Here is a 21,649-nt window from a genome sequence, read left to right as displayed (position 1 = left end):
ACTGGACACCCTATTCCCGGATCCGGTCACCGACCAGATGGCGGAGGACGAATGTAGCGGCACCGATCTTACTTATTCCATCTAAAACGTTGTTATACAGTGCGTGTCAGCTATTTGAAACCCTGACGATGAGCCACCCTCGATGAGCCACCCCAGTTTTGGGCAATCCGCAAGTTAGGAGCCGGATACTGCCATACCTATTTTCGTCACTCTTTGAGGATTCGGACGACCTGTTTCACACGGGAACTTTTGTAATTATTTAATTTGTCTATTTATTCTTTCCAAACAAAGACTTGAAAATAAATTACATTGCATTAAGCAATACTTGCTGATTATTTTTATTGTATTACCATATTTGTTATTTTTAACGTTAGTTAGAAACAATGGCATTAATAACACAGAAAATGCTTTCGCCCGTAGTTGAGATACATCCTTCTGACGGCAATATGATCGCAGTCGAACACCATTTGCAATTTTGCATTGATCAATCTTCAAAGTTTTGGATTAAGAATTCGTAGAATCTAGAATAGCGAGATTGAGAAATGGAAAGGCACATGTGCGCTCGTTTTTCGAAATCCAGCAGATTTTTTGGATATATCACTGTGTGATGACACTCAACAGCTTCTAGAAAACCATTTAAAAATTTTTTTAACCAAGTAAATGTTAGCAGTGAAAAAAATATACTCAAAGAGTACCACGGAATCTTACAGGGTTACAACAGTCATTGAAGTTGTGAAAATCATTTAATCGAAAGACAAACATTTTCTTACTGTTCTCTTAAAACTAACAAAACTAATATGAGCAAAAATTTCTAGCCTATACAGATATTTCAACAACCACCACATTTTGCCTGTGACGGATGAAGAGGAAATCAAAGGACTAGGTATTCATAATTTTTTGCATCTTTTTCACGTCATAATCAACTATGTACATTTTAGGATTGAATTTTTGGAGATATGCTTCAGCCGTTAAAGGTCAATCTTCTGAGATCTTTTTTGGAAGCCATCCGTTCTAAAGGAAATGATAAATCTCTGGATGAAGAATATCCACTTTTTCGGGTTCAGGGTGTCATCCAATCGTTTCTTCAGGACCAAAGGAATAAGACAGCGGAGATGTATGAACTTTATCATACGGTTTTTGAAGAACCATTAACAGGTGCGATCGGAGCACATTACGGGTATGTATAGACATTACAATGGTATAAATCATTGCATTATTGTATTTATATCTTTCAAATTTATGAAAGAAGTCAGTCGACTCATGCAGAAGCATTCGGCTACTACGGTTGATGAAAAACTTTTTCTACTTCGGAATGAAGAAGCTATATGTACTGAGATATACAAGGTTCAATGCCTCTTACAACAAAGTTGGAATGGAATTGGATGAAAGAATGAAATTTGCAACTATCTACCACAGATCCCCGTCAATGCTTTTACGAACGAAGATCAAAAATATAGTACTGGGAAACCCCTTCAAAGACCGAAATCCACAAAGACTCTTCTTTATCTGGGTGGGTTTTGAATGGGGGTGTGGGGATGAGATTGATGGGGGTTGGATGGGATGGGTCAGACAAAGCGGGGCACTATGCCTGAGGCTCTCTAGCAGATGATAAATTCCAACGACTGCTGCGTTGCCGCGATGGACACAAATGTTAAAAAATATGTCGAACAACCCTATAGATGCGATCATCCCAGGGAGTTTCGGCAATTTGGCTCTTAAGCAACAGATAAAGGTTGCCATGACTCAAAAGTTCAATCGTTGCTTGCAAGAAAACAAAATTTGGCTAAAAAAATACAATGCACTAAAAGATAAGTTGGCCCGAGGGAAGAAAATGGGAAAGAGGAAATTATGGGCCCCCTTTTTCATACTTTCCTTTTCTCCCTTTTCCTCCATCGGGCCGATTCTCTGTGGATTCGGTCGAGAAAACAGTAAACAACAGGGGAAACATTTAAATTTAACTGATTTTCTTTCAAATACGTAACAACAATTTATACTAATACTAAATGTAGCATGTTCAATTACCTTTCACATTAAATTATTCCAAGTTGTCTTTTGTTAACTGGAAACGTTTCACGAATATTTTTTCGCGACACCCTCTTTTTTCCTATGCGAATCACTCAAAAGTACACGAACAAGAGACAAACATGGCGGATTCCGCAGGAGTACGTTGAAAAACCAGGGGGGGGGGGGGGGTTCGCGTCAGTCACTTTCTCTATAGGGACTCTTCCGTGTGTGTGTACTCCCGGGGTTTTCGTTGTCAGACACTGTAAATGGTGGTCTGAGAATGTTGGTTTTTCCCGAATGTGTGTAGATTTTGTTTGCTCTACTAACTATTTCTATTAAATATTTTTTTTTTATTTGAATTCAATTGAAAATCTGACAATCTGACATACTTTGTGTAATAAAAAAAAAATTGTAGAACTTTTAGCCAGAGATAAGGAGATGGGACACTGCCGTGTTAAAGCGGCCATGACACTTTTTGTCGCGCCATCTAGCGGCCAATGCCCTAGATATCCAAAAGATGCGCTAGTGGCGTGTACTTTTTAGTATCGTTTTCGAGGGTGAAGCAAGATGAGGTCATGGTCCATGGCTCTGCTAGAGCGCAACCATTTCCAGCCACATCTGCGACGATTCTCAAAGGTATGTTACTTCCGACAAATTGCTGTATTTCCCTATAAATTTAAAATACAAAAAACCCATAATAAAAAGAAATTTAAGCATGAAAAAAAAGTTTAAAAAAAATTACCGTGTTCTATCGATGATCATATTTGTCAGGCGAACTTATATGTTCTTGGAAAGATGTTCTCCTCTTGAATGTCTTGTTATCAGACCGAGTAACATCACGGGATTCAACGTAATGCTACGGATTGGACAGTACACAGAAAAATGTCCTCTCTTCGAATTTTTTGTGTAGCCCGTTTTGTCGCATTTTTTGCAATTTTTTTTTGATCCAACCAGAATACTAGTTCCTAAGCCACATGCCTTGTTCTGGCAGTTTATGCCTGTTGGCTCGGAAAAAAATCCTTTCTGATAAACCCGTCGTTAAATTGAGCAATATGAAAGCCTGAAGGTTTGTCGATTACGACATGGTCGACTGTCTCCTTAAAACCATGTCTTTTTCTCATAACTCCGGAAAAAGTTGATTGCTTTTCACGACGCAAAATGTTTTTCAGTTTCTTTTGGAATTTGTTCACATCTTCAGCGGACATCCTTAGGTCATCTAAAGTACCATACAAAAATATAATTTAACGAAAGTCGGCTAGAGTTTCATTCGAACGAAAAAATTACCGTGTTCTATCGATGATCATATTTGTCAAGCGAACATATATGTTCTTGGAAAGATGTTCTCCTCTTGAATGTCTTGTTATCAGACCGAGTAACATCACGGGATTCAACGTAATGCTACGGATTGGACAGTACACAGAAAAATGTCCTCTCTTCGAATTTTTTGTGCAGCCCGTTTTGTCGCATTTTTTGCAAATTTTTTTTGATCCTTGATTGACAAGATTACAAAAAAGAACAACTTTTTAAAGTAAGCAAGACATTTGTAACTGATATTACTGTATTAACTAAAAATGGTGTATTTGTTTAAATAAACTTTCAGTTAACTAGCATTGAGTCCTTCATCAGTATATCATTTTCAATTGTGTCCGTCATCACTACTATCATCTGATGTGACAGAATAAATTACACCTCTTGCAACAGGAGAAAGGTCCGGGTAATCATCTTCAATTGCATGGATGGAACAGTTTCAACGATGTAAAAATAGTCTTCTTCTTCAAATGGAAGACAACTTTGGGCAGCAATACATTTGTAAATCCACGATGGAAGAATTAGCTTCATTCTCTTGGAATAACTGTTTGTGAGGAGGGTGACAATGTTAGCTACAACACAGTATTTTTCCCTGTGAATAAAATAGATTGAAAGATGCATTTAGTAAATTCATAAAAATAGATACAGTTATAGATTATATTTACCTGGATTGAACGTAATGTTCCCACCATGTTTTACAATAATGTTTTCCGCAGTATTTCTTTATCTGCATGAACTGGTGGCGGAATTGATTTTTTGACAACGCAGATTTCTTTTCCGGAAAATATCATTGACGATAGGAATAAAACATTAATTGGTTCCATGTTATAATCCTCACTTATAAAGAACAACAATTTATAAAGTAATTTGGACTAACAAGTGACAACAGCAGTTTTAACGACGCCGAGTACAAGCGTGGTTGCAATACTTGTGATATATACACACATTTCAATTTTTGATAGAGAAAAACGTCGAAAACAACGGGTTTTAACCTGTAGAAGACAAAATGGTCGAAACTTTCAAAAAACGAACGTTTTAAACTTGAGGTATCGGAAAATTGAATTCTGTTTTCGAAAACTGAAGGTTACAATAAAACCTTTACTTTTAGAAACCCTTTTTAACAGAGTGGATTAAATTCACCTTGAAATTAGAAGGTAAGAGGGAGGCCGGAGAGGGGTTGTTGGCGTAGTTTATCCAACATCCCACATCACGCCTTGGCCGAATAGTAGAAGGAATTGAAACTTTCTTTCTTGGCAGGATAACTTGGCCTTTCAAAGTTGATGAGAGCCATCAGCCGGGTATTAGAATCAGTGTCCCTGGTAGCACGCTTCTATCCATAGGATTTACGTCGCCCATCTAATCAGCCGAGTGAGATATCTTAACCCGACGTCCATAGGATTGTATATTTCTATACTAATATCGCGCTGTAAGACATCCAAATGGGTATGGCTTACAGCCGTCTTCAAATGTCGCTCTATAGGAGATCTGATTGTGGACAGCTCATGAATATCACCATGAGTAAATTTTTAGACATACTTTTTGTGTCCAGAATACATCCTCTTTCCCGTTTTCTTTAGACTGAATATGGACTTGTTTTGGACTTATTCCGAACCATTATTCGCCTCCCCAATGGCAGTAACGAATAACGAAGCAAACTGAATTCAAGAAACTTGTTTATTAAATGGATTGACACAACTACATCATCTCTAAATCTAAATTGATTGTCTTGATTGTCTTGATTGATTGTCTAAATTGATTGCCTTGATCCAGATACATCCGGATGTATCTGGATCAAGGTAAAGGTCTGAAAAACAAAAAGGATTATGACAGATGTCTAGGTTTTCAATTATGGAACACGAATAAATTTATCACCTGTCTATCTGAAAATTGACGAGAGAAAACATGTAGAACAAACTCATTTGCTCAGAATCAGGACAATAGTTGCTCAGGTTTGAGGTAAATTTTCCGAACAACTAGTTAACGAGATTTTAATTCTTAATTCAATCCGATGCTGCACTCACAGTACTGAAAAAGATATCACAAATTAAAACGTAGCTGATGATAATTGCTTAGTAATTTTTTTGTTTGTGCATTTGTTAACAAGTCGACCGATTCGAAATGCATCATGTGTGACGATGCCGTAGGTAAGGATCCAACCAATTTAATATTTTTTTAAATTTTACTTCAATTATTGAAGAATCCTAATATTTGCAGAGCTCTTGGATGATAAATCAATTGATGTTGCTTCTTACCATTACGATTACAAGGCTTACGACTATGAAGGAGAGGGCGACTATGAAGGAGAGGGCAACTATGAAGAAGAGGGCGACTATGAAGAAGAGGGCGACTATGAAGGAGATGACAAAGATGAAAATGTGATGCCAGATCAAAAAGGGGATAGTAAGACTGAAGAGAAACCAGAACCAGACAAAGAAATTGCCGGGCAATTTCAAGCCAAAGAAGTGAAATCACCAGAGATGGCTAGGCCCAGCAAAGAAGAAAGAAATTTCTTCGTAAAAAGAAACTGAAGAAATCGGCTAAGGGAGCCAAAACAGCTACAACCCTGGACGAAGAAATAAATGGGAAACTGGCATATGTCCTAAGCGACTGCAGTACTAGCAGTGGTAAGTTATTCTGATGCCAATAATTTATATACAAATATTTAACTTACCCATTTTCTAAATTTTAGATTGTGATGAAGATTAGTTAAAATTCCCACGATGGGAAATTCCCATAACCAAGCCTTAATTGCAACTGTTTGAGGTTCTTCGTTTCAACTTTTGAGGTCATGTTCTCGAATAAAATTCGTAAAATTTTCTTAGTGCTACTCCAGGATGATGATGAAAACAACCCCGAGACACCATAATACTATGACTGGAACAATATTAACTATGATGGGGATTGTGAGGATGGGCAAAGTGAGGATGATCAACACCAGGTTGGAGACAAAACCGAGAAGGATGCGCCTAAAGTAGAGGAATCAACAGCAACAGAAACTAAAGTCGTACAAAAGGATGAGGCAAGTTTGCAGGCCCTAGCAATTGGAAAAAGAGGCAAACTAGAAAGAGAGAAAGGAAGAATGCGAAGAAGCCCAGAGCTGAAGCATCAACTGATGAAGTCAATAACACTTTGGCAGATGAATTTAAGGAGAAAAGCGACTCGAGCAGTGGTAAGAATTTGATTTTACTTTTATCATTTGAAGAGAAAGAAGAAGATAAGATAAGAATTTAGCATTTGTTCAGTTTTACCTAATTTGATTTTTGATTACCGTAAGGAAATGGCTGATAAGAACGAAGAATTAGGATCCTGGCCCTGTGAAAGGTAAAGTAAAATAGTAATATTTATTTTTTTTAGTTATTAACTTATTTTTTACTCATGCAGGTGCTCGTTTCTTAACAAAGCTGAAGACTCGGAATGCGTCGTTTGTGAACCCATTACACGTAAGGTTTTTTATTTTAAGTTAATCTTACTAAATATATATTTATTTTTACTGTATTTTTCTTAGTTGTTATGCATGATAATTTAACGCATCCCGAGAGTCCTGACTATGACAACATCATGAATGATTATGAAGGGGATGGTGAGGATGAGCAAAGCGAGGATGATCAAGACGAAGTTGGAGACCAAACCGAAAAGGATGAGCCTAAAATAGAGGAAGCAACAGCGGCAACGGAAATTCCAGACAAACAGTGTGAGACAAGTGTTGCAGGCCCTAGCAATTGGAAAAAGAGGCAAACTAGAAAGAGAGATAGGAAGAATGCGAAGAAGCCCAGAACTGAACCATTCACTGATGAAGTCAATAACACTTTGGCAGATGAATTTAAGGAGAAATTCGACTCGAGTAGTGGTAAGAATTTGATTTTACTTTTATCATTTGAAGAGAAAGAAGAAGATAAGATAAGAATTTAGCATTTGTTCAGTTTTACCTAATTTGATTTTTGATTACCGTAAGGAAATGGCTGATAAGAACGAAGAATTAGGATCCTGGCCCTGTGATAGGTAAAGTAAAATAGTAATATTTATTTTTTTTGTTATTAACTTATTTTTTACTCATGCAGGTGCACGTTTCTTAACAAAGCTGAAGACTCGGAATGCGTCGTTTGTGAACCCATTACACGTAAGGTTTTTTATTTTAAGTTAATCTTACTAAATATATATTTATTTTTACTGTATTTTTCTTAGTTGTTATGCATGATAATTTAACGCACCCCGAAAGTCCTGACTATGACAACATCATGAATGATTATGAAGGGGATGGTGAGGATGGGCAAAGCAAGGATGATCAAGACGAAGTTGGAGACCAAACCGAAAAGGATGAGCCTAAAATAGAGGAAGCAACAGCGGAAACGGAAAATCCAGACAAACAGTGTGAGACAAGTGTTGCAGGCCCTAGCAATTGTAAAAAGAGGCAAACTAGAAAGAGAGTTAGGAAGAATGTGAAGAAGCCCAGAGCTGAACCATTCACTGATGAAGTCAATAACACTTTGGCAGAAGAATTTAAGGAGAAATGCGACTCGAGCAGTGGTAAGAATTTGATTTTACTTTTATCATTTGAAGATAAAGAAGAAGATAAGATAAGAATTTAGCATTTGTTCAGTTTTACCTAATTTGATTTTTGATTACCGTAAGGAAATGGCTGATAAGAACGAAGAATTAGGATCCTGGCCCTGTGATAGGTAAAGTAAAATAGTAATATTTATTTTTTTTAGTTATTAACTTATTTTTTACTCATGCAGGTGCTCGTTTCTTAACAAAGCTGAAGACTCGGAATGCGTCGTTTGTGAACCCATTACACGTAAGGTTTTTTATTTTAAGTTAATCTTACTAAATATATATTTATTTTTACTGTATTTTTCTTAGTTGTTATGCATGATAATTTAACGCACCCCGAGAGTCCTGACTATGACAACATCATGAATTATTATGAAGGGGATGGTGAGGATGAGCAAAGCGAGGATGATCAAGACGAAGTTGGAGACCAAACCGAAAAGGATGAGCCTAAAATAGAGGAAGCAACAGCGGCAACGGAAATTCCAGACAAACAGTGTGAGACAAGTTTTGCAGGCCCTAGCAATTGGAAAAAGAGGCAAACTAGAAAGAGAGAAAGGAAGAATGCGAAGAAGCCCAGAGCTGAAGCATTAACTGATGAAGTCAACACCACTTTGGCCGATGAATTTAAGGAAAAATGCGACTCGAGCAGTGGTAAAAATGTGATTTTACTTTGATCTCAACAATTACTAATTAGCCCTAATTTTAAATTTTAGATGACAGCGAGTAAAATCATTTGGGCATGAGCTCAGGACTACCCACTAATTACTTTTTTAACTTTTCGAAGCAAGTGTCTGTAGTCCCTTTTGTCTTTTTTTTCCAATAAAATTCTCAAACTAAATTATTATGTCTGAGAAAGAGAAAAGTTCGACCTTCCATGGCGCAGGTATAGTCAGTTGTAAGTTCTAACCTTTTGTGGATTAAAGAGAGGGGTGTTGGAAATAGGGGGGTGAGAGAGGGTTGCGAAACATTGCGGGGGGTACGGCATTGCAACATATATAATTTTGCCGCGAAACAGAGTTTTTGCCCCACAGCAGACAGCAGAACTGTAGAATACTGGTACCGCCACTTATATGGCGAGCCCTTCCATTGCTTTTTTCTCTGGGAGTGAAACCTGCTTGCATGTGACCTGCTCCTTAGCTATAAGCGCCACGGCGGGTGAGTGGGGAAGTAGGGTATAGGAATGGAGGGAAAAGTGGAGGAGTGGCAAGAAGCGAGATCGATATCTTAGCTCCAATTTTCACTATCGATTCGTAAAGTTGGCTTCAGCCCCAGAGAAAAAAAGGAGGAGTTAACATGGCAGTGGCTCTACCAGTATTCTATAGCTCTACCCACAGCACCATTAGCGACACAGCGGGTGTGTTTGGAAACGGGGTCCGTGTTAATTTAATGAGTCCCAATGATTTTATTTAAAAAAAAAACTTGGGCCTGAATGTCGTCAAAATTGGGTCTGAAAGGCACGTAAAAAAAGGTGGGCCTGTAAGACGCGGGCCTGAATGACTGGACCATGTCGCACCGCTTTTAGCTTCTGATGTAACTCTAAAATTGACGTTTATAAAGCATAAGAATCTAAAAAAAAATTTAATCATAACTTATTAAGAAAACAATTAGGTTAAGTAGAAAAAACTAATTCAAAAAAGGTCGGACGTAGAGGGAAATTCGCGAGCGAAGCGAGGGTTCGGATTGGCCTGAATGTCCCCGGACACTGTAGTCGAGGGTAATTAATTTTTAACCTCGAACAAAATGTAACATGTGATTTTTTACGTGTGCTTTATTATTGTAGTGTTTAAGATGTTACATCCAAAACCCTCCGTGAAAATATTAATAATTTCTGTAGAAAAAAAAACAATTTTAAATTCATTTTTTGTATTTTCGAAAAAATATGGTACTTCTAATTATAAATAAATTATTTAAAAAATTCCCTCGTCTTCTACGTCTTTTACTTAATAAGTTATCAAATGAAAACCGAGATAGGAAAGCCAACACAGCCGTGAAGCGACCAGGAGTCTATAGCTCTGCCTTAAAAGTTAAAAAAAAAATGTTCCTATGGAGCAGTTACACATCGTCCAAATTGTGTCAAATTTTGTCCAAATTGGCCAATCAGCGCACAGCGTTTTAAAGAGGCCGTACGCTGATTGGCCAGTTTGGACACAAATGAGATTTCCAGACCTGGCAACGCAGGATGTGTAACTGCTCCATTTCACGTAATCATGTTTCATCATTTCCGCCAGCTTTTATGAAACTTAGTTAAGGTTCCAAAATACTTTGTTTTTATTAATTAAGAAAACAACCAGACAGAGTGGCACTGGAGCATCTTAGCAGCTTAGCTTTCTGGACTCTGGAGGGCTCCAATCAGCCATATTAGCAAATCCATTCAGGTAATCAACTTATTTGCATAATCCATCAACAAATCAAAGGGAATCCGGGTTTTAAACTTTAAACCGGGGACAATCCGATCTGCAGTCGGATGCTCTACTAATGAGCTATATATTCATAGCCGTTATATATTCACACGTGAGATAAAAACAATTTTGCCAATAAAGGCTGAAATAAATAGAAAAAAGGTAATATTCACTTTCGTATAGATATCTTTCAGAGCACATCTTACGTACGTTGTTATGTAATCTGATTAACTAAAATAAATTTTCAACGCTACCATGCACTTCCCACAATATAAAAATACTTCCCGCACATGGAAGTTTTTGAAAAACTATAAAACCAAACTAAAAACTCTGGCACTCTGCAACATCTGACAATCGACATGGAATACAATCTCATACAATCCCATACCAGTAACGGCACAATAAAATTACAGAAATAAATTGAAGAAAATACTAAATCAGGAATAAAACTTCAATTGTGATGAAATTGCCCAATACACCGAGAGAACTTGATACCGGCTTCGCTTCTCCGTATCAGCGAGCAAGTACTGTGGGTTGGCAACTTCTTCAAATCAGAAAATTTCACTCCGGAATTCGACATTGTAAGAATCCGGACTGTCTGTTAGTAAAATTAAAACACTCTTGCTAAAAGAAACTGGAATGGACCGATCCCAAGTTGGCTCAGCCGAGCAACCCCCGGGGCCCCGGCCAACACAGTTTCTGTAACATATATGTCTTCCTATTTCCTCTTTTCCGTTGCTTTCGTTCCCTTAATGCTGGAAATGAGAGAACCGGGACCACTCATTGAGGTTAGATAGTCTCTGGGTATGTTCTATTTTGATTCATCAGCTCCCCTGTATATTTCAATAGTTTACTTAGTCAATACAATCACAGAAAGTTCCTTTTCTAATGGCCTCCTAAAATAGTTTGAATAAAAAATCGGAATAGTTAATTGGTCGAAAAGAAAACCAAAGTTACTTTATCATAACTGAGAATAACTAAATAAGAATTGATAGGATTGCAGCACGGGTGGACGGTTCTCCTTAAGTATGTCGCTGATGCTGCCGTGTGCTGCAACTCTGCCCGCTAGGATAACGCGATTCAGTCAAATAATTGAAAAATTGTTAATATCTTTGTTATTCTAATACCGGAATCTGCTAGTGTCAGCCATTCTGTCCTACCACAGAAAGTGGGTTATTTTTCAAATACATGTACCGAACAGAGTGAAATGGAATCCACGCAGTAAGTCCAGTCCGACGGCATAACCTGCGGCTATGGGTAAGAAATGGTAATGGTTATTTCGTTCAATCCAGATTGAAAGTCGTGGAACAGGGTATAGTTAATATATTTGCCACAGACAGAAGTTGATGGAATTTAACGACTAAAGTAAATTTACATCCGGTGACACAATGAGCTTCAAAATCTGTTGGGTAACGTATTTCTCTTCTACCGGTATTGTAGCAGCCAAGGAAACCTCTTGAAAGATGCAAAGAGGCGCACAGTCGTTGCTGAACAAATAGTAGAATCTAACGCCGTACGACTCCGTGACGCCAACCAGATGATTTTTCTTTTCAATGCGGCTGACGGTTGTTGGCTAAACGCTTTCAGTGCACCCAATTGGTGTATTTGCCCAATTCTTCCCAAGGGAAGGCCAGCTGTTGTTTACTCAATACTCATGCAGCTAAACCTGACAAGTTTGCTGTGAAAAAGTCTTTCCAGCTAGGTGGCCAGATTGTGACGCTTCAATTGCCTGTTTCATTGCTGTAGTTGTTTCAAGTTGCTCTCAATTGCCGAACCTGCTGTATTTTTGGACAGTGTTAGTCGTGATTTGATGTAAATGATTAAATTCTTTAATTAGGTGAAACTGTTTCATGTAATTTCCATCTTTACTTACGTACGTTTATTTACACACAAGTCTATTGTGTGAGAGTTGGCATTAATTGGGTAATTTCACAATGAGGTGATTAGTTTACTGATGCAGCAGTGCTGCATCTGCATCAAGGATTCTATCTACTCTTTTTTTTAAGGATCCAATCCAAATTGCGATCTTTTACACATGTGCTACCGTCAAGGTGACAAGGACAACTGTTTTTATGTTAGTAAAAGTTGTTCTTCAAACCCAAAGATTTTGGCGGCATAAAAAAATTATTAAATAAAATAAATAAAAATACAATATGGTTGTGGCCATTCCCCACTAGGGGATGCTAGTCACTAAACATCAACTATCGTTCCTTGCAAAGTTCCAATATCGATTTGCAGGACAAAAATTTCAAAAGACAACTACAACAAAAAGTAAATTCCCTTTTTTTTTAAAATGACGGAATAAAAAAAAAGTATTATGCAGTTAACAAACATTCGTGGAGGAGAGAGAATTTTGAAAAGAAAGGCACTTATTTCTTTGTTACACAGGCTACGATGAAATCCCAAGGGATTCCCACGTAATATTGACGTTCCTGTTTCCGCTTTATTTTTTCCTTGAATTTCATGAGTGTATCGCCTTGTTTCTTGCCAAACTGCATCAACGTTAATCCTATTTTTCTTTTTCAGAATCTCGTCTGTATAGTGGCGATACCGTTTAGTGGCATTTGATCTAGCGCGGCGTGAACTGCATTTCTGTTTCGCCGAGTTAGCGTGTGCAAGAAAAACGGGCATCACGAATATTAGCAACGACCGAAAATGGAAGTTACTAAAAGAAAAACCTCAACTTCCCCAACCGTGGAACCTGGTCAAGAAGAAGAAGAATTTGCGCAGCGGTGTAAAGAGAATTTTAAAGTTGCCACTTTAAATTGGTTGATATTCTCGAATTGTATTTCATTGTTTTTTTACGTCTCTCACATTGCTTCTAATCTTTATTGGCTAACTTACTATTACAACCAAGAAGAAGATTGGTATTTCTTGTGGTACTTGGAGTTTTGTTTAACATCTGCAGTCGTTGTGGCTCTTCGAAGTTTCTTATTTTACAATAACGGTTGGATATATGACAAAAACACATATGACCCCCGAGATCGTTTGCCAGAGGAATCCTATACCAATTGGGCTTGGTGGAGCAAGTGGGTTCTCGGTTTCGTCTGTCCTATTCCGAGGTATGCTCCAAAAGCTAAACAATTTATTGGCTAAATTAGAGTAATATGGAAATTTCCTTGGTTTAAATCCCTCACAGGTATTTGGATCTCATTCAGTATGCCAGTAAAGCAAAACAAGCCAAGAAAATAGACGACGACATGCAAAACATTTATTTCATCGCCATGATTTGGGAAGATGCAGAGGTAACCCAACTGCGCCAATTTGACAGTTTCATGGAATCTGCGCCTCAATTATTGCTAAGTCTATACATTGCTTTAAAAGGAGGATTCCATTTTGAAGGTAATTCTTATTTTCCGATTACAAATGTTGCCATTGAAAAATTATCCATCTTGTTTTTTAATAGTTTTATCGGTGATATTCAAAATCTTCTCTATCGTTAGCTTATCATGGGCGTTGGTCTCGTACGATCAAAAAATATGTTTAATGGATGAAATAATAAAACACGGCAGTGCGAACCAACGAAACCGATCAAATGGCATCACCATAGACTTCAACAATGATGCAGCTATTAATTGTATTAAAGACGTAAACTGGACCAATAGCGCCATTCTATTTTTAGCTAATTTTTGGTGGATAGGTAAATTACTTAAATTGCTTAATTTGATAGAAAACCTTTTTTAAAAATTACTTTTTTTTAGTTGGCCGACTCATGGCCTTAAGTTTGTTCGCGTCGGCATACGGCTGGGTTATTTGGCCCGTCTGCCTGGTGCACCTGATCCCAATTTTCGTTTGGCACAGGAGAAAAAAGTACCGGGTCATGGACTCATTGAGGTTGTCATTTGTAAACGTTTTCTCTTACCTGTACCCCACAGAAAAGGCGGGAGAAAAGGAGTCTGATGCACACCCTCGATTCTCACCTCCCATGTACCAATCTGTGAGTTAACAATTCTTGATTTAAAAATATTATCCCTTAACTATATTACCTTAATGTTTTGATATGGTCATAGGTCTGCATGTGCGAGAATGTGATCCTTATGATCCTGTGGATGGAAAGTTGCGGTGACGACGGGCCTTGGAATAAACACATCTGCATCATTCAGTTCGCGACGACTCTTACCAGTTTCCTATTATTTTGGTGGTTTAACGAAATGCGGGAACGCGACACTTTACCACCCGACTCCAGCCCACCTCAAACAGAAGACACCTGAAACAGTCAACATTATATTCCTATAAATCGTTGATACCGTCTTGATTTTCTATGCCATATCGTACTTTGCCCCCTGTTTAAGCGTCCCTTGGTTACGTAAAGAGACATATTACTACTAATAGGCCTACAGAATGACACCTGTCTGCCCCTTCAGCTGTAAGCTGACGATGAACAAATGTAGTCGCGATCTAATGACATGCAACATTTTTCTCTTACGCATTTTTATTTTCTTACTTAGGCCTACTCTGTTTTTAACCTAAGGAACGGTAGATTCGTAGATTATTTGATTGGCACTTACCCTAAGACGAAGTGATCCACAGGACTTGATTGGATTCCATTCAGACGTGGCACTGCAGCATCAGAAGCTACGATACTACTCCCGTCCCGGGTGTGACTCCTCCCACCCTCCACAGTATACTCGATTGGATTTCAGATAGACGTGGCAGTATCAGACGTCAAATACAGCAGGCTAAAACTCTCGTTCCAGAGCAGTTATTATAGGTTATTAACTTATTACAGGTTATTACTTATTATAGTTCCACAGCAAGCTATGTTAAGGACGATTGCGAATCGGTCAGTTATTTCCTCTTGCTTATTCGCAACATCGTACACGCCCCGGAAGGTTTTCGTGCTAACTAATCATCCTCATCATGACTAGACCAATGAAATGACACGTTTGCGGTTGTAAATTTGCAGGGTTACAGTGGCGGTCCACTTCTCGTCCAGTCGTCACCAGGATCCCCTTGGATTTAGGCTGGAATCGTCAGTTGGGGAATCGGATGCGCCCAAGCGAAATATCCTGGCGTGTATACCAGAGTGACGTCATTCATGAACTGGATCGGGAAAAACACCGTCTGAAAACCTTAAGCTATCAGATCAGAACTCCATAAGGCCAACAGTGAGAAGGGGGTGGTAGGGGATAAACGGAACGAATTTTTTCATTTTCAAATTTGAAATCATAAATATTTACTATATTATTTGCCCACCAATTTGCGCACGCCGGCACGCGTGAATGCAGCACCATATTTTTGTTTTAGTAGTTTCTCAGCCAGATTCATTTTTGGAAATAATAATGAAGACAATAAACGGGTTTCCCCTCAAAGTTAATGCGTCCTTCAAAAAATTAAAATTTGGTTTTGTCTGGTTGCATTCTAGCTCTTACGCCCTTTTTTTTACATTTTTCTGACTTAGCCCTTTCCTTTTACTTTTTTCTTTTTCATGGGGGTTTATTTTAACACCCATTTACCTGGCTGCTTTCTTTCTTCTTTTTGGCGTAGTAAATTTGCTTTCTTACTGAAAAAGGACCCCTGCGGATATAAGTTATTTCAATTACGGCAGGTTTTAACCCGTGGAGGTAAAATCTGCCCGACATCATACTCCGTTTCTGTTAACGGAATTAAAATCCATTTGAAAGACGTTCCAGCAAGTACAGATTCCCGAGAAGAATTTTAGCGTCACAGGACCATTCCGTTTGGCTGCACTTAAAGAAAACGCGTCTTGAAAGAGTTTTATTAGAGTTTTTCTGTTGCTTTTGCTTTTTCAGCAGAATTCTCAATTTTCTATTTTTTGTTCACGAAATAATCGGATGTATTTTGAAATTTTAACAAACTTACACTTCCCGTTTTTTATTGTGATATAAATGAGTTTCATTTCGTTTTTTATATCCAGTAAGGCTTTGTTTATTTATTTCAATTAAATCAATTTCTTTCACGATATCTTGTTGGTTTATTTGATTATGAAATAACATGTTTACCAAATAATAGTCTTAGATTAATTTTGAGGGGTAGGCTTTTCGCTTTTAGAATAAACGATTCTCGGGATCTCATGAGAAATTTCTAGAAACCTAATGAGTCAAACAGTCAGCTGAAACAATTTATTTCTTTTCATATCCAATTTCGGGTTTGAACCATAGTCTCTTTTCATAGCAAGCCAAAGCTATATCAATAAGCCATACTCGATATTTCATTTGTGTAAAAGGGCTCAAAAGGATTGCTGCACCATTAAATCGTCTTCACAAATTCTTCTACTTTTGACGAAATAATCTAACCTTTTAAATTCCTTTTCTGTATTCATTTTGAAGAATATAACTGATTTGTTTATTGCATATTCATTTTGGTTTATTAGTGCAACAATCTTACACGTAATATAGCTAGATGCTGATTAGTCCCAATCACCGTGCTTGTTTTTTGAAATTTTCTAAAGTCGTCTGCTGTTGATTTTGACAGTTTAACAGAGTTAGTTCGAATTAGTAGCTGTCAGAATTCTTAGATTATGTGGCTTCGTAAGTGTTTTTATTTATTTAAGTTGTTTTTAAATTTTGTGGTTGTCATTTATTTAGATGTTTTGTATTTGAAGTAGACTATCTGTTTTTCATAAGCAAAGTGGTGAAGAAGGGGTTCCATAATTTGAAAAGGTTACTACTTTCAGCAGTTAGCTGAGTTGGAGTTTACATTATTGCTCTTAATCAACCAAGAAGTGAATAAGCTATGGTGATTGACTGATTGCAGTCAATTAGTTTAATATAGGAGACAACCGTGATCCTGTTAAAGTGCATTCGCTATTTCCTTAAACACTAATGCACAACTTTCTGTAACTTCTGTATACCAAATTGGGATCTACCAGCTGATGTGTTTCGTTTCACTTTTGAACAAGTGTGTGTGTGTGTTTTCAACGCTTTTCTTCTTAACGAACGTTCTTGTTCTTATTCTAGTCTGAATATCGTCAACAGACCAAATCAAAATTTGCATTTAGGTGTGATTCCAGAATATGTGACAGCAATTTTTTAACTTTGTCCTCAAGGTATTTGCTGTGTGTTAAAATATCTTGGACAGTAGTCTAACTTGATTTTTTTTAGATAGAATTCGACAACTTTATAGTTGTGAATTCTTATTAAGTGAATGTTCACACACAGTGTCATTACTGATATCATTCATATAGGAAATAACCGAGAAACATAAATTTATGTTCTATTAATCTATGCAATACTTTGAGATATTCTACAAACAATAGGTGATGATCACCATCAACTTTAATACCAGAAACAACTCAAGCGACTCGCCTCATTCCTCGGCCAGTTGGCGAACTTTACCCAGGAAAAGAATGGTCCTTTGGCGCTGTGAAACACGAAAATTTATTCGGAAAAAGTCCATCAGTATAACGAAGCCGTTCGGGCTGAACTACGGTGAGTAACTTCCTAATATATGCACAAAGAAATCTATAGATTAATAATTTATTTCTTTTTAGGAGTTGACCACCCAGAAATGCGAATCATACATGGGATTCAAGTAATTCGTTGGTTGAGGAATACATCCGTGGGTGTGTTCACTTTCAGCAATGCAGCATGCAATTTGGGAAGTATCTTCTCTCAGATCCGGATTATTCTTATACATTAACTGCAACAATAACGCCCACCCAGCTTATTACTCGGACCAACCGCTTGCCACACCAAACTCCTTTTTAATGACCTGGTGATGGTAACAAATTTGATTTCCCATTGACATTACACTGGCGTACAAGTTAATATTTTTTTTTGTAAAAGGGGAATTTCGGTTTGTAACCGACAAAGAGTTTTCCTTGTCACAATGGAATAGTAAAAAGGCAATATTCGTTCCGTTATTATTTTAAAAGTTTTATTCTCCTTCATCCGGGCGTTTGCGACCATCGCTACCATTCCATCACCATCGACCGATGCAAGTTGTGCCTTTAACGAAATATTCTTGAATGACCAATCTGATAGAAAAATTTTATTATTTTCTTTCAGCTAGAGCTAATACGGAGGCGCATTTTTCGTTGGTGGAAAGTTATTTAGCCTCAGGACTAAAACTGGAATAGCGCAACTAATGTTGCAATAGGCTACAACGAAATGTCATTTCATCTTACACATGCTAGCTAGCTGATACCTGAAAACACTTCGATGCCCTTGAAATTCGAACGAGAACCTAACGAACTGCTATAATTAAAGATCCGCACACGTGCACAGGTAACGGGTATCATGATATTCAAGGGGATTTCAGTTGGAATTTGACAAAATGGTAGCTAAAACACCGCCAACAAATTTCTGGATTGTAGGCCTACGTAGCATTGTTCCTTTTATTTTAAGTAAAACCATTTACCGATTTGCACCTTCGTAGCAAAACTTATCTCAATATCTCAATTTTGTTTTTCGTTTCATCGTATTTTTCTCTGTGAAATCAGGCGAAATTTTTCTCAGTTATTAATGTGAATCACTTGAGAAAATTAGGCCTTCATTTTTTAAAATCAGCTGCAAAGAGACCTAAACGTCAAACGTGATCCGTTTGTACCGAAAGCACACTCTGTTTATTTTATTATGTCCATCTTGTGCAATTTTAGTGTGAAGCGTTGCAACACCACACTCAAATGGAATGTATTAATGTTGGGCGTCTTCTTTTTTATATCATGCGTGATTATTTTAATCATTTCTGCTAGAAATCATCTTCAGAAGACAGCTGACTGTTGGCAGCCTTTATGTTCGGATTCCCCAACGGGCGCATTTACGTAAGATTAGACTATAAAATTATTTCTCACAACTGTAATTGTTCACTTTAACGGATTTATTAATTTTGTTATATAGTGTAGAATGGCCCGGTGAAGAGCTTCGCTATGCACGGGGAATTTACTAGATAAACGGGAACACCCTTCAGTTCATTTCAGAAATGACTTTAGTCGAATTCAAGAACTTGATAAAGGAACTTATGACATGGCATTTATTAAAAACCATGCAAAGAATAATGTTGCGTCCCTCACATATTTTCCAGTAAATATTAACAAGATATTAACTTAAATCTGAGCGCAAGTAACGACATTTATTGCTTAAAACTAATTCAATTTTACTTCTCATTCAGGGCTGAGAAAGAGAAGTGAAAGTTTCAGCAGGAGCTGTTTCATGCTCATCATTAAGTTGAGTCAGCGAACAAAGATAAGGTAAGATCCCATTGTAGATTGTTGAATACGACGGTCTAATTATTCTTAAATCATTGTTTATTTTTTCAGGCAAGATGAAACGTACACCAACGAAGTAGAAAAGTCAGAGTTGTTCGTGCATGAGTACAAACTCTGAATGGAAGAGCTCAAGAGCACTAATAACGTCATCAGCAGCAAAGTACGAACATGCCTGCACTTTTCACACCGAAGAGATCAGGTAGGACGTCTAAATTTCCCCTCCGATTTCATGAAAACGGTTCGTGATTCATTTCCTGTACTTTTTAGGCGCAAATTTCACATCCAGGTGACTGAATTGGAAAAAAGACCAGTACTTTAGTCTCCAAATGCTCAGGTTTGGAGATGAGCACGTCACGTCTACAGAGTGAGGTAGATGTTCTTATTATCGATTTTGAGAAGGTAATTTATCAAAATACTAAAGAAAAGCGAAGTATCTATTTTATAATTGAAACTTATTGATCAATCCAGGCTGATAGCACCACCTGAGAGATGCAAAAGCGCAGCAAGCAACTGGAGCTCATCAACATTGAATTCAAATCCAAGTTGGATTAGATTGAGCAGACTGGCCTATACGACGCTTCCCAGAGAGATAATCGTAACAAGGCGACAGATATTTTCCGTTTGACTCACGAACTTGACAAAACGTGCGAACGAAAAGATCAGCTGACCAGCGAAAACAAGAAATTGGGCGGTAAATTCATATTTTCCGAGTTTAACTTGTTATTTCCTGACAATATTTCCTTTACTAGATGAGAACGCTTAGCTGAAGAGCCAGTACTCTGATCAACAGCAGATTCCGTGAGTTAGACGACGTTAGACGACAAGGTTTGGGTGAAACGAGCTTTCTTAGTAACAAGGCCTCGCCCTCAATGAAATTTTGAACTTAACGAATTTAACTCATAGTAAACTTGTTTGCTGATTTCGTTTTACTATCATATGTCACTCTCGAGATGTTATTGTAAATGACTGGAAAATAAAATATCTGTAATTAAAAATGCTGTGTGAATTTTAAAACTTATTATCGATATTTTAAGTTTAAAAAACTGGATATCGATTCGATTTTATGACAATAATTAAACGGGATTTAAATGGTCCGATTTACAGTTTTAATATAGTTTCAAAACGGAAACAATCAGCGTTTTTTACTAATTGGAAATCCGCTTTTATGAATTGATTTCGAACGCTTTTTGCATTGATTTGAAATATTTAAATCTGGTTTCCGCACGGAAAAATTCTTCTCGGGTTTATGGTTTTTATAAGAGAGGGTAACGAAAAAGACAAAGTAGCTCGGCGCCCACTCGGCGCAATTTAAGCTGCCGTGAAATTTTCTGTTTGAAAAACGATTGCCAAATGTGTTATTTATGGTCAAAATAGTAACCAAATCCGTTATAAAAGCATTTCACGAGCAGATTTCCGACATTCTTAGGGGTGGGTAACGAAAAATAAGACAAAGTAGCTGGGCGCGAACTCGGGCGAAATGGCGGTACAATTTTTTGTTTGGAAAAAGGATATTAGATGCGTAATTAAAGATTACATAAGATGAAATCGGCGATTCAGAAGTTACGTCTCGAGTTACGAACATTCCACAAATTCTAAGCACATGTAACAGATCTGAAGCAGGGTTTGAACCTAGGACCTTTATCTTATTAGATATGAGCTCTAACCACAACACTATATGAGATATATTGATTGTAATCATTATTTATACATTACAAATAAAACGCAGGTAGTCGTCCAGTGATTGGATTTAGGAAAAGAGAATAGGTGGTTCGAAGGGAGTTGAACAAAGATTTTTTCCCTGACTGTGTTGATGTCTGTACAGGACGCTCTAACCACTATGCCATGTGAGAGATATGATGATGTATAAAAAATAAATAGCGTTGGAATGTTCTTGCGAATTTATCCGGAGAAATACCAAATGGCTAACATTCAGTGATTAGGTTTTTAAGAAAGAAACAACAGGTATTAATTCAAAGAATTGAACTTTTAACCTTTGCATTGCCAGCGAGGTCCTCTAACCACTACACTGTGGCTGACAAAGCTATATGATCGCTATCGTTACCATAACCTGATCGTTACATAACCTTCATGACTCTATATTTTACTTATCTTAAACTTTAAACTCTGTTATTGCAGGGATACGTCATACCTCAGGAATAAAAGATAGATATGATAAAAGAACTCTACTATTGATGTGCATGATGTTTGATAATTGTTT

The 21,649-nt window shown here is 37.4% G+C and overlaps 1 protein-coding gene and 2 long non-coding RNA genes across 5 annotated transcripts; 2 read left to right on the top strand and 1 right to left on the bottom strand.

Annotated features, from left to right (window-relative positions):
• Nucleotides 1-10,346: 10,346 nt before the first annotated feature.
• Nucleotides 10,347-12,333, bottom strand: LOC124321285. 2 transcript variants are annotated; one of them, XR_006914239.1, is made up of 4 exons: nt 12,140-12,333; nt 11,638-12,040; nt 11,390-11,513; nt 10,347-11,327 (listed from the first exon to the last, which is right to left on the bottom strand). It is a non-coding gene; the product is annotated as an uncharacterized LOC124321285 (long non-coding RNA). The 2 variants fall into 2 exon arrangements; XR_006914238.1 differs by having other exon boundaries at nt 11,390-12,040.
• Nucleotides 12,334-12,707: 374 nt separating this feature from the next.
• On the top strand, nt 12,708-14,770 carry LOC124326190 (XK-related protein 6-like). The gene is made up of 5 exons (XM_046784892.1): nt 12,708-13,324; nt 13,402-13,604; nt 13,669-13,902; nt 13,964-14,199; nt 14,273-14,770. Exons 1-5 carry the CDS (start codon nt 12,918-12,920, stop codon nt 14,471-14,473), a joined length of 1,281 nt encoding a protein of 426 aa, XP_046640848.1. The 5' UTR covers nt 12,708-12,917; the 3' UTR covers nt 14,474-14,770.
• A 1,872-nt stretch (nt 14,771-16,642) lies between these two features.
• LOC124320966 lies at nt 16,643-20,418 on the top strand. Of its 2 annotated transcripts, XR_006914092.1 has the most exons (12): nt 16,643-16,753; nt 17,183-17,271; nt 17,482-17,653; nt 17,716-18,165; nt 18,233-18,451; nt 18,919-18,987; nt 19,064-19,246; nt 19,335-19,413; nt 19,483-19,630; nt 19,699-19,830; nt 19,900-20,122; nt 20,181-20,418. It is a non-coding gene; the product is annotated as an uncharacterized LOC124320966 (long non-coding RNA). The 2 variants fall into 2 exon arrangements; XR_006914091.1 differs by lacking the exon at nt 17,183-17,271 and having other exon boundaries at nt 16,645-16,753.
• Nucleotides 20,419-21,649: the final 1,231 nt, after the last annotated feature.

The sequence above is a fragment of the Daphnia pulicaria genome, chromosome 1 (genome assembly GCF_021234035.1).
Source record: "Daphnia pulicaria isolate SC F1-1A chromosome 1, SC_F0-13Bv2, whole genome shotgun sequence".
In the NCBI taxonomy this organism is placed as follows: Eukaryota; Metazoa; Arthropoda; class Branchiopoda; order Diplostraca; family Daphniidae; genus Daphnia; species Daphnia pulicaria.
This window is presented reverse-complemented; position numbering and strand designations above follow the sequence as displayed.